This window comes from Hyla sarda, chromosome 2 (assembly GCF_029499605.1).
Source record: "Hyla sarda isolate aHylSar1 chromosome 2, aHylSar1.hap1, whole genome shotgun sequence".
NCBI lineage: Eukaryota > Metazoa > Chordata > Amphibia > Anura > Hylidae > Hyla > Hyla sarda.
The window spans coordinates 53,572,301-53,585,796 of record NC_079190.1 but is presented as its reverse complement, the minus strand read 5'-3'; the positions used below and the strand labels follow the sequence as shown (position 1 = coordinate 53,585,796).

General features: G+C 44.0%; 1 protein-coding gene across 10 annotated transcripts in view; it reads left to right on the top strand.

The window, feature by feature from the left end:
- LNX2 (ligand of numb-protein X 2) overlaps positions 1-13,496 on the top strand; it is a 182,857-nt gene that overhangs the window by 156,031 nt on the left and 13,330 nt on the right. For all 10 annotated transcript variants that reach the window (XM_056561819.1, XM_056561809.1, XM_056561813.1 and 7 more), the window contains one exon: positions 4,562-4,790. In XM_056561819.1, coding sequence (XP_056417794.1) covers positions 4,562-4,790 — 229 coding nt within the window. The remainder of the gene's footprint in view (positions 1-4,561; positions 4,791-13,496) is intronic.

Here is a 13,496-nt window from a genome sequence, read left to right as displayed (position 1 = left end):
TTCTGGGGTGTTAACATCTAGCACTCACATCTCATTGTGTTCAACAATAAGAAATGTATTATCACATCCCAGTCATTGCTGATTCAGTCTACACCTTTTCCCATTTCCCCACCTCCTATGTATACCTGACTATTATGTCTCAACTCTTCGATTTTTCTCATTACTACATCACAATTTTTCTTGTATGCCAAGCTACTACTTACTCCATTTGACTATATTGGGAACTACTACACAACTAGCTCTTCAGTATTTTATACTTTTACTTTCCCAGATCTTCAATTTGCTAACCCCAATTCTCAGACCACCCCATTCCCAGCTTTCCTATACGCCAGAAAACTGCATCTCCATCTTTTCTATATGCAACGCTATTCCTATATGCCACGTACTCCCAGTTCTTCTATATACCACACTACTACTTCCCAAGTTCTTCTATATACCACACTACTACATTCCCAGTTCTTCTATATACTAATCTACTACATTCCCAGTTCTTCTATATACCACTCTACTACATCCCCAGTTCTTCTATACCACACTACTATATCCCCCTACTATATCCCCAGTTCTTCTATATACCACACTACTACTTCCCCAGTTCTTCTATATACCACACTACTACCTCCCCAGTTCTTCTATATACCACACTACTATATCCCCAGTTCTTCTATATACCACTCTACTATATCCCCAGTTCTTCTATATACCACACTACTACATCCCGAGTTCTTCTATATACCACACTACTACTTCCCCAGCTCTTCTATATACCACACTACTACTTCCCTAGTTCTTCTATATGCCACACTATTACATCCCCAGTTCTTCTATAAACCACACTTCTACATCCCCAGTTCTTCTATATACCACTCTACTACATCCCCAGTTCTTCTATATACCACACTACTACATCCCCAGTTCTTCTATATACCACACTACTACCTCCCCTTTTCTTCTATATACCACACTACTATATCCCCAGTTCTTCTATATCCCACACTACTACTTCCCCAGTTCTTCTATATACCACACTATTACATCCCCAGTTCTTCTATATACCACACTATTACTTCCCCGGTTCTTCTATATACCACACTACTACCTCCCAAGTTCTTCTATATACCACACTACTACATCCCCAGTTCTTCTATATACCACTCTACTACATCCCCAGTTCTTCTATATACCACACTACTACATCCCCAGTTCTTCTATATACCACACTACTACCTCCCCAGTTCTTCTATATACCACATTACTACCTCCCCAGTTCTTCTATATACCACACTACTATATACCCAGTTCTTCTATATACCATACTACTACATCCCCAGTTCTTCTATATACCACTCTACTATATCCCCAGTTCTTCTATATACCACACTACTACTTCCCCAGTTCTTCTATATACCACACTACTACATCCCCAGTTCTTCTATATACCACACTACTTCTTCCCCAGTTCTTCTATATACCACACTACTACATCCCCAGTTCTTCTACTATATCCCCAGTTATTCTATATACCACACTACTACATCCCCAGTTCTTCTATATACCACACTACTACTTCCCCAGTTCTTCTATATACCACACTACTACTTCCCAAGTTCTTCTATATACCACACTACTACTTCCCCAGTTCTTCTATATACGATTCTACTACAACCCCAGTACTTCTATATACCACTCTACTACATCCCAGTTCTTCTATATACCACTCTACTACATCCCTAGTTCTTCTATATACCACTCTACTACATCCCCAGCTCTTCTATATGCCACACTACTACTTTGCCAGTCCTTCTATATACCACTCTACTACATCCCCAGTTCTTCTATATACCACTCTACTACATCCCCAGTCCTTCTATATACCACTCTACTACATCCCCAGCTCTTCTATATACCACACTACTACTTCGCCAGTTCTTCTATGTACCACACTACTTCTTCCCCAGTGCTTCTAAATACCACACTACTTCTTCCCCAGTTCTTCTCTGTATTATTGTTACTTCCTCATCCCTCCTATATACCACACTACTACTTCCACAGCTGCACTCCTCAACATTGAATGCAAATTATTAAAATCCGCTGCTGACAGCTTCCTTTGCCTTTGGTGACCTATGACATTCCATATGAGCTCTATGGGGCACAAATCTGGAGATGCTGCAGGCCATAGTAGCATGTTTAAATCACAGTAGGATTGGGAGTGTGACCTGTGTGGTGTTCCCTCACGACAGCTTCTTTATGGAATGGCCTACGTGGTCTTCAGAACAATCTCGATCTATCATTGCACCCAAAGAGGATAGACCTCTATTCCAGCCTCCATTTCCATTTTGCTCTGCACCATAATAGCCTCTGAGAACGGTGTTGTGAGATGAATGGAATACTTGTAGTTGGATGTCAGTCTTGTATCCCTTGTCGTGCATGTTCCTTCTGATGGTTTGTGTAGACTTCAACACACTAGGCTTGTCATATAACATCCAATTTCACTGGAGGTACAGAATTGATGACAAAGAGGCATTCTTCTGATGATCAGTCTATGCAGAGGTTCCTCTCTGTTCACTATGGATTTGTGCAGTGAAAGTATTAACAATTTCTTTATTCCATGCAGCAGGAAAAAGGCAGGTCATAGTACCAATTGAGTAACGCGTTTCCGTTACAATCTGTTATCTTAGTTGTCGGTCTTAACAACTGGGACACAGAATGTTGATTAGTGCTGACATCTTGGCCTTCTTCCTCTAGTGTTGAGGAGTGTATTTATTATTCCAGACTACGGTGTCCCCAGCTCTTCTTTAAGCCAGATGACTTAAAGGGGTTCATAACATTTCGTTGTGCTTGTGTAGCGGTCAGAGGAGTAGGGGACCACAGTGCAGGATTCAAGTACGGTACAGCAGACAATGAGGCTGAAGCAAAAACCGGTTTTATTAACCAACATAGTATAATGGCCGGTGAATGATGTTAACAGAAATAACAGTTTACATAGGTTTACAGCAAAGTTAACTGTAACGTGATACATAAAATGGCGCTCTCGCCAACGCACACACAGAAATACAGGCTACTCTGTTATATAGTCCTATCTGATTCCCGCTAACCCGGACACGTTGCTACAACGTTCTGTCTAAGGGAACCTGCTCTATGCCCTACCACAGGTCAGCACTGGTGCACACTCACAGTTACGTAGGCCACAGGTTCTTTATCTCAGTCTCTGTGATGGAGGTTGTAGTCAGGTCTCTGGGTCTCTCCCTTGCTGTCTACAGCTGCAGTCTCTTATGCACTGGTCTGGGTTTCTTTGCAGGTTGCTTATCTTGTTCTGTCACTTGGAGGTCACTGCAGTCTGGTCCCTTGCTCTGTAACTTGCTTGTTCTGGGATGTTCTCCTCTCTTGCTCTGGTTCTCAGCTGCAGTCTGTAGCATCATAGTTCAGCTCTGTCTCCTCGGGCAGGATACTGTTGCTCAGTCCCTGGATCACACGGTCTATATCCCCTCTCAAGGCCACTTTGTAAAGTCCCTTTCCTCAGCTCTGCACAGCCATAGAGAGCCGAACACCACACAGTCCCAGGAACTTCCTGCTCCTCCTCCTCTCCAGAAAGATCTCTTCTCTTAAAGCAACAACAACAACTGTATCTTATTCTACTTACAACAACAGTGACATCTTGTGGCTGAAAGATGCATGACAGTCTGTGGGACTTTCTCAATAGAAGTACAGTGTAAATGGAGTTTAGTCATTCAAGGGGCTGACCCCCCTACACTTGCACTGCTGGGTCGGCCATGCCCCCTTGTGCTGTCATGCCCCGCCCCCTCAATGCAAGTCTATGGGAGGGGAGTGGCGGCCACCACGCCCCCTCCCATAGACTTGCATTGAGGGGCGGGGGTGACATCACAAGGGGGTGTGGCCGACCCCCCAAGCGCGAGCACAACTAAATGTTCCCTATATCTTCTATAGGACAAACTATTTTTTCAGCTATTGTTTATGCTTGAGACCACTATTTTCTAAGCTCTTTGTACTAGACAACCCCCCTTTAATAGATCACCTATATGTCCGACCACATTTTCCCAACTCACGTGCCGAACCGCTCCTTATACCATCCTTCTGTAGTCCTGATAACACCTCCCCCAGATCTGCTGTGGCAGATTAATCCTTCTGCATTTATACTGTCTGTGACATCTGTCAGGCCCATTGTCATAAGGAGCAATTTCCCTCCTGCAACCATTTTCAGTACTACAGATCTGCTCAGCCATTGTATTCAGAGTATATGACATCTTAGTCAAAATAACAAAATTTTGTATGGAGTAATTGGCCCAGATTTATCAAACTGTGTGAGGGAAAAAGTGGAGTGACTTTCCCACAGTAACCAATCACAGCTCAGCTAAGGAGCTGAGGTAAAGTGAAAGCTGAGCTGTGATTGGTTGCTGTGGGAAAATCTCTCCACTTTCTCCCTCACACGGTTTGATAAATCTGGGCCATTATGTCTTATCCATGGGGGTCTCAGTCTGGGGGCAGCAGCAGTTGAAGATGAAAAATAAGAATTCTGAATTATGTAATTTTTTTCTCTCTCCAGGGGATGTTCTGCTGAGCATTAATGGTATTGATCTGACCAACCTGAGCCATAGCGAAGCTGTGGCTATGCTGAAGGCCAGTGCCGCCTCCTCTGTGATCACTCTGAAGGCTCTCGAGGTAGAGGTTCTAGAAGAACAAACCCAAGTAAATGAAGAAATGAGCACAATCAGTGAGAATGAATATGATGCCAGCTGGTCTCCATCATGGGTCATGTGGCTCGGACTACCCAGGTACTGTAGATAATAGTATTATAAATAACATTTCTCATATTTTCTTTGCATTGAGACCTGATGCACATGGTTGAACTGTGTGCGTGGAGCTCAATACATGTGTTCCTCCTTATTATGAAGCTATACACAGTAACTTTCCACCATAAGGCACCTCCCTCCATACATCACCGTATTCAGATGATACTTTGGCATCCTGCTTTACCCTATTGAATTTTTAACTTTCAGATTTACAAGCCATTTCTGAAGTATCCACCCCTCCACTTACATTACATTTGTCATTAGTTCTGCACAGTTTAGGTATTTTTATTGCTTATAGGGAACTCATCATATAAAAAAAAAAAAAAAAGTTCAATCTTCAAATATCATGTTATGGAGCAGGAGGAGCTGAGCAGATTGATTTATAGTTTTGTAGAAAATGGTTCAGCATAACTAATAATACAGTCATCTAAACCTCCTCATTCTGTGCTAAGGGGTCCAGGGGGCAGTTCTAGTCAGTGATTGACAGTTATCTTTGTAGGCACACTAATAAGGGGGAAAGTTGTCAATCACTTATAAGGGCCACCCACTGGACTCCTAAGTATAAATTGAGATTAATATGAATAAATGGCAAGTAATGCTGGATCATTTACCACAAACATACAGATCTGACTGCTTATTTAATATAATAGGTTCTCTTTAATACGGTGATCCCTCAACTTACAATGGCCTCAGGTTACAATATTTCCACCATACAATGGTCTTTTCTGGATGATTGTAACATGAAATCAGACTCACCGTACAATGCTACAGACAGTCCAGATCTGTGAAACGTGTCAATGGCCGGAAGAACTGACCTCTCAGAATGGACATTTTACTGGGAAAACCCCTGTATTACTGAAGTGCATGCACTGACTGGTGTCTGGTAGCGCCCCCTACAGTACAGGGAGGTATTACATGTTCTGTACCAGAGTTAGCTGCTCCTTTGGACACCAGGTGAGGGCGGCTCCATGTCACTTTTTTGGGATGCTGTGTACTGTACAGGACCCTGAAGAAGCTCCTGTCCTCTACATAGACAGTGATTTACAGCTCCCAGCAGATCTTTCTTTTATATGTACGATCTTGCTTTATCTATATTAGTTATCTACTTATTTTTGTTTAATCCTCACTTTTTCCTATTTTTGGATGACATTTTGTGGCTTCAGAACCAATTCCCAGGTTTCCATAGAGTTGTGGTCCCAACATACAATGGTTTCAACACACAATGGTCGTCCTGGAACCAATTAATATTGTAACTTGAGGGACCACGTTAGTAAAATCTACCCAAAATGAAGTAGTAAGAGAGATCATTGGATTCAACAGGATGATGTTGTCTGAGTGAGGCCAAAAACATTCAGAGCTATAACCTCACAAAGAACATTTTAAAGGGGTACTCCACTGCTAAACATTTTATCCCCTATCCAAAGGATAGGGAATAAGATGTCTGATTGCGGGGGACCCGCTGCTGGGAGCCCCCTGTGATCTCCTGCAGCACCCAAAGTTCTAAACAAACGTTCCTGCGACAGTGGTTGTGATGTCAAGGCCACACCCCTTGCGATGTTGTACCACGCCCCCTCCATTCATAGCTATGGGAGGGGCGTGTCGGAGGCACGCCCCCTCCCATAGACATGAATGGAGGGGGTGTGGCGTGACGTCACGATCACGGCCTCCGGCTCCGAGCCTTCTAAGCTAAATGTTCAGAACGCTGAAACACCAGAATACCCCTTTAAGTCTGAGCATCAGAGTGGGAATTTTTTCAATTTCACAGCACTTTAAAAGTGAGATGAACACAGAAAATCACCGAGATTTTGGGGCTTTAAAGCACACACTGCGGGTATACATGGTATCATAAGCATAACTTATATTTTTTTTGTATAACATTTTTATTACTTATAGAGGACCTGTGGCCAACCCCCCAAAAAATTAGATGGCAGGGACTCGCACACCTTTTTACAATTTATTAATATGCCCTTCCATTCCCGAGATATTAGGGTGTATTGTTTATCTGACTATTCAGGGAATCAGTCAGATGGTTTTAAACTTATTAAGATAAAGATAGTGAATATGAGGTGGGGTGGGGCTATACAGTCAGGGGTTGTGTATTAGGCATACAGGCCCCTCAGTGTACAACATTAACACCCCTGACTATATAATCCAGCCCATCACCTGATTAGTTTACACCCATCTGACTGATTCCCTGTATTGTCAGACAAACTATAAACTCACATATCTCAGGAACGGGAGAGCTTAACAAAAAAAACTGTAAAAGGTGTAATATCAGGGTACCCTAAGCTATTTAATGATAGAAAGACTAAAAAGGCAATGGGTTGGCCTCAGGACCTTTTAAAAGAAATAAGGGGCATCCTGCCCCTTTTAATGACTCCTATCTTTATGCTACATTTCCATTTTCAATTTCTCTAGATATCGTATCCATTCACCTCTATTGACAAATCTTATATAGCACAAGCGCAATTTTTTGTTGGGGGAAAAATTGTGGTTGGCCATGATTTTTTTTGTGCCAATTCGAAAATTTGTTAAATTGTATCCAATTTTTGTTACATTAAATTATACCCAATTTTTTTCATACAAGCGCAGTAGCTTAGAAATAGTCTAGAAAGATCAAAAAACAGACAAAAATAACCTACTACCACATGTCTGACAGATACCATTTTTGGAGTCTTCTGATTTGATTGCTTTTAGCATACAATTTTAGGCCATTAGTTTCAACAGTACATTTGGCAGCTACAAAAATTGTGAAGTGAACGGAGCCTAATGCCTCATGGGGGAAGTTCCAAGCTGAATTCAGGGGAAAACTTCAGCTTAGAAATTTAATTGCAACAGAGTCCCATTGGTTTGAATGGGATTCTGCTGCACCGTACACACGGCAGACCATCTGGCACGGGAATTCAAATTCCGGCCTCTGCAGGAAGAATTGACAAGTCAATTCCTCCGGCTGAATCCGCTCACAGATGCATTGTATGATTGCACATTTTAGAGCAGTCCTTGCACAACTGAAGAGTTGGCACCTGCTGCGGACAGAATGTCCGCCTATAAATTCCAGAAAAATTAGGCCTATGGGTATGTTTACATGTACAGGATCTGCTGCATATTTTTGCTGCATGTTTGGTGTAGCTGATTTTGCATTGAAGTCAATGGGTAGCAAAATCAGCAGCAGAAAATATGCAGCAGATCCTACCTGTGTGCAAATACTAATGTAATCTATAGACCAGATTACAGTTGTGTAAAAGTGGCCTAAGACATTGCCATGTAGAAAAATCATATAGCAGCACAATAGTGACTAGTGTTTTTTATTATACACACATAAAAAAATAAGATAAGTTATCCTGGATTCCGAGATTTCCATAATGTCTCAACAATCAGTTGTTATTTCCCTTTTATACGGTTTTTATTGCACCTCGGCTGTGATTACACGGTTTACAGCTTTATGTAAAAAAAAAAAAAAAAGTAAATGTAAAAGTCCTATTTGCCATTAACTGTTGCTTATAATTTGCATACAATTAAACCGCCCGCGGCAAAGTGGTCGGCGCAGTTTGGCTATAAGGATAATTGCATGAGAAGCTGAACACTCAACTTGCTGCATAGACAGGAATATTTTATTCCACTTGAACAAGCCTTTCTTCACATTCTATTTACTTCGAATGGAAATGTATATTAAGGCAGATTTAACATTGCGCTGTTTCAATATCTGGGCTTTTGTCTACAGTTTAGGATGACAATGGTTGAGCACAACAATTCAAAAATATCTGCATGATATGCTTCCCGCATTAATGAAGTGTACATATAGCCAGTTTACATATATAGGGCATGTTCACATGGATGGATATGTTGCAGATTTGCTGCTGGTTTTCCCCAAAAAAACTTCTATAGGGAAGTCAAAATCTGCAACGCATCCATACTATATTGGCACTAAATTTGAAAGGTATGAAGAGAAGATTCACGCACATGACCCTTTTATATGCACGGATCGTGCATGGTGCCTCACAGAGTCGGCCATTCGGCAAGTCTTCTGACTTTCAGTTCAGGTTTTCATTAAGACTATCTCTTTACTTTGCCTAATTCAGCTTTTTCTCAACCCTGACCAGACACCCCACTGAATGATGCTGCCCCCACCATGCTTCACTGTAGGGATGGTAATGGGCAGGTGATGAGAAGGACCTGGTTTCCTCCAGACATGACGCTTAGAATTGAGGACAAGAGTTCAGTCTTGTTTCATTAGACCAGAGAATCTTGTTTCTTGCACACTCCAGGTCGTCTTCGTGTGTCTTTTACTGAGGAGAGGCTTCTTTCTGGACACTCAACCATAAAGCCCCAATTTTTGAGGCTGCAGTCATGGTTGAGTTAGTTTGGTTGAACATTGCTTTTCCCATCACAGGATCTTCGGAGGCCTATGTGTTTTCCCCTTCTCCCCATCTGTGCTTCTACACAATCCTGTCTCTGAGCTCTACATACAGATCTTTCCACCTCATGCCTTGGTTTCGACTCAGATTTTTCAGCTGTGAGACCTTATACAGACAGGGCTTTGTCTTTCCAAATCCTGTCCAGTCACCTGAATTTACCACAGGTGACTAAATGTCCATGTAAAATTACAAGTTTCTTCCTTTTTAATAAATTTGCAAATATTTCTAAAAATTCTGTAAGCTCGTTCTCATTATTGGATATTGTGTTCAGACTGATGGGGGTAACTTAAATGTTTACATAACATAGCAGAATGTGGAAAAAGTCAAAAAGTCTGAAGACTTTCCGAATGCATTGTATCAGAGATCTGTAGAAACCACATTTGACACTATTTGGTGCCACCTTGTGGCATGAGCATAGGTAATTGAATATAAGGATGCTTTCCCATGCATATTAAAGAGACAAATATATTTGATACAGGGATTGAGAATTAAAACAAACAAACATAACTGCCTTCTTATATTATTTTTTGCTCCCAAAGATGCGCTAGGTCTTATTTTCAGGGGATGTCATATTTTTTCACGAAGAAGAATCCACAGTGTACAGTGGATTATTTAGTCTTTCTCACCAGCCCCCCCTCCTCAGCATCAGCCCTGAGGGGTGAGGCTGGGAGGGAAGGGGGGTCTAGAGAGTCCGGTGAGGTTAATGAGTATTCCCCTCCCCCCACCCCCCTGGGCACCTCTGTGTGTCTGTGCCTCACATTGCCCACCTCCTTCCCCCTGTGACTCACTCACTGTAGCAGAGCGGGGAGCAGGCGGCGGCTACCTATGTCCTGGTGTGGCAGCGCAGGCTCTGGGATGACAAGTGATGTCCCCCTCGACACTTGTCACCCAGAGAGCCGGCTGCCACAGCTCACTGGTTGAAAGTGATCGCGCGCTGTCTGAGCAGAATCCATAATGTCCATAATAACCTGTAATGTTATTATTCTCCAAAAATGCATCCAGACCCCTTTTACATTCTTTTACCTAGTGATTTGTACAGCGGTAGAATTATTTCCTTGTCGTGGGCATCTATGCCCTATTGATACACCCCATGATTTTATTTGCCTTGGCAGCAGCTGCCCGACACTGGTCACTACAGCTAAATTTACTGTTAACTAAGGCTGCATTCACACCTCGTTTTCAGCCTACGGTTGCTGGATCCGGCTGTGGGAGGCGAAAACCGCTGCTCCTGTTCACCAGCTGGACCAGCGCTGAAATCCATTTACTTTAACGAGCCGACCGGAGTCGAACGGTGACTCCGGTCGGCTCATTTTTATTTTTTTCAAATTCAAGGAAGTTTATTAAGCGAACAAATGAAATACAGTGACACAAACGTTCAAGCAATGCAGTAAAAAATGGCCTGGTAGGTCAAAACATAGGGCAAGTTAGAATAATCAAAAACAATATGATGCAAAGCAGTATAACCAGTATGCTAAAGGAACATTAAATCCGGGAATATATTGTCATGAAGAAGCCATCCAGGTGCCAGGGCAGGGATGTAAGAAAGAAGTAGGGAATAGGAGTGGAGCAGGTGAGGGGCAAGGGCCACTCAGGCACCTGGACATAGGAAAGAGATGGCAAGGATATCACAGGATAAAATCATGAAGTGATCAACAGGACACAGCAAACTAAGGTAGCCAAAAACAAAGGAAACACCACAGGGACAGGGGGGGGGGTGACAAAAAGAGACACAATAGAGGGAAACCAGACGAGCAGACACACAGAAAAAAAAGGGGGGGTGCCCAGCCGGGCGGAGACCGATCAGCATTGAGCCCCGGAGGAATGCATCGGGGAAGGCGGAACAGATCCAGACATGTAGGATTTAGCACAGAAGCCGGTATCCAGGGGAAGAGCAGAAAGCAGACCATGGTAGCCAGGTAGCAGCTAATCTGGTGACATCCTCAGGATGGACAACCAGGAGTTCCTCCATATGTTTGATGTGTGCAACTGCGACTTTGACAAAAAGGACAAATGTTTTGGGCAACTCCACTAGACATGCGTCATAGTACCCTCATCACCACCACAGCGTCAACATGAGCTCGGAACAGGGGGATACCAGTGATGGAGTGTCGTTGGAGTGTAGTAAGCCATAGATGACAGAAATGGAGTGACAAGGGTACGAGGAGGCTAGGCATAAACGTTCGAATGGCGTCATGTCACGGTGTAATTTAAAGTGCCTCGGAAGGACAGAATATAAATGTCGTATCTGGAGGTAGGCAAATGGAGCACGTTTAGACAATGGGCGATGCCCTAATAGAACATCCAGAGGCTTGAGCGCACCCCCAACTAGGACATTATGAAAACGGAGTTGGTTGGATAAGGTAGACTCAAAGAAAGCGCCATTTGAGGAGGACTCAGGCGGAAATTGTGGATTATCAGTGATAGGGAGGAGGGGCCCCCCGGTCTATGAAGCAGGCCCCCGGGCACTGTAGGGCAAATGTCTTGGGCCAAACGAACCCACGGTTTGGATGTGTTGTTATGGAACAGATCAAGGATTAGCGCATGAGCACAGGCTAGATAATACATACGACAGTCAGGAAGGCCCACCCCACCTAGTGATTTGGGATGTGTCAATGTAAGTCGATTAAGTCGAGGACGAGCCGAGGCACACCAAAGGAACCAAAGCAGATATGCAGCTGCCGCCAGTACGAAGAGGGGATATGGAGGGGAATCGTCTGCAGTAAATAAAGTAACAGGGTCATTTTAAGGATGCTAACTCGGCCAAAACACGAGAAATCTTTACGGTTCCAGGACTTCAATTCTGTCTGGAATCGGGCCAGAAGGGGGGGAAAAGTTATAGGAGAAAAGATGGGAGAGGTCTGGAGGGATCACCATCCCCAGGTATTTGATACCGCCACTGGGCCATCCAAATTGGAAAGTGGATTTAAGGGATGTCACTGTACGGCCAGGCAAGGAAACATTAAAAGCTTCTGACTTAAAGAGATTCATTTTAAAATTAGACCATGCACCAAAGTCAGCCAAGCGGGACATCAAGCATGGGAGGGACACCAACCGGTCAGTAATATACACCAGAAGGTTGTCCGCAAAAGCAGAGCATTTGTATGTGCAGTCCCCGATGACAACACCGTGGATGTCCTGATCAGCCCTTATGGTATCCAGAAGATATTCCATCACCAGGATGTACAGGAGAGGGGACAGCCCAGTCTAGTACCATTGTGGATCGAAAATGGAGTAGAAAGCGAGACGTTTATTTTCAAGCGAGCCTTAGGGGCGTGGTACAGTGCCAGGATTTTAGCAGAAAAAATGGGGCCTAAGCCCACAGGCTGTAAGGTTTGTGCCAAGGAGGACCAGGAGATATGATCAAAGGCCTTTTCGGCGTCAAGTGAGAGGATCATCAGAGTCGGGAGAGATGGAATTAAAGGCCCTCAATAGGATGGGGGAGAGGGAATCTAATAAAGATTTATAAAACTTTGCAGTGAAACCATCCGGGCCAGGACTTTTCCCACCCGGAGTATTCTGAACGACCACGGACAATTCCTCCGACGAGAAGGGGGCACCCAGCACCTCCCTTTCATCAGGGGAAAGGACAGGGAAAGAAGAGGAGGGGCAAGAGGGAGGGGCCGGCGGTGGCGGGAGATGGTACAGATCAGAGAAAAAGGAATGGAAAGTGGACATGATGTCTTCCGTGGTGTGTACCATAGCCCCCGACGAGGAACAAATGGAAGGAACATGGGTCGGGGCCAGTCTACTTCGCAGAGCCCTAGCAAGCATCCGTCCGCTCTTGTTGCCATATTCATAACATTTGCTACGCCCCATTTGGAGCCAACGGCCCCAGGAGGCCTCCAGAAGGTGCTTCACCTCCAGACGAGCCAAGTGTAGGTCACGCAGGACTGGTTGCGAGAGCAAACATTTGTGTGCCAGTTCAAGCGAAGATACCCTATGTAACGCCTGGCTAAGGGTGTGAGCCTTCTCGTGTTTCAGTCTAGAGCCGTGCCTAATAAGGACCACCCAACGGACACATTTGAGTACTTCCCACTGGACAAAAATGGCAGTAGGGTCCGATTGATGATCAGATACAAAGTCGGAAACAGTTCTGGTGAGGTCAGCCATGCAGACTGAGTCCAAAAGGAGGGACTCATTCAACCTCCACGACCATTTGGATTTAGTCAGGAATGGAAGCTGGAGGGAGCAGAAGACCGGGGCGTGATCCGACCAGAGAATGTTACCAATCGCAGTGGTAGACAACCAGGAAAGAGCACTGTACTGAACCAGG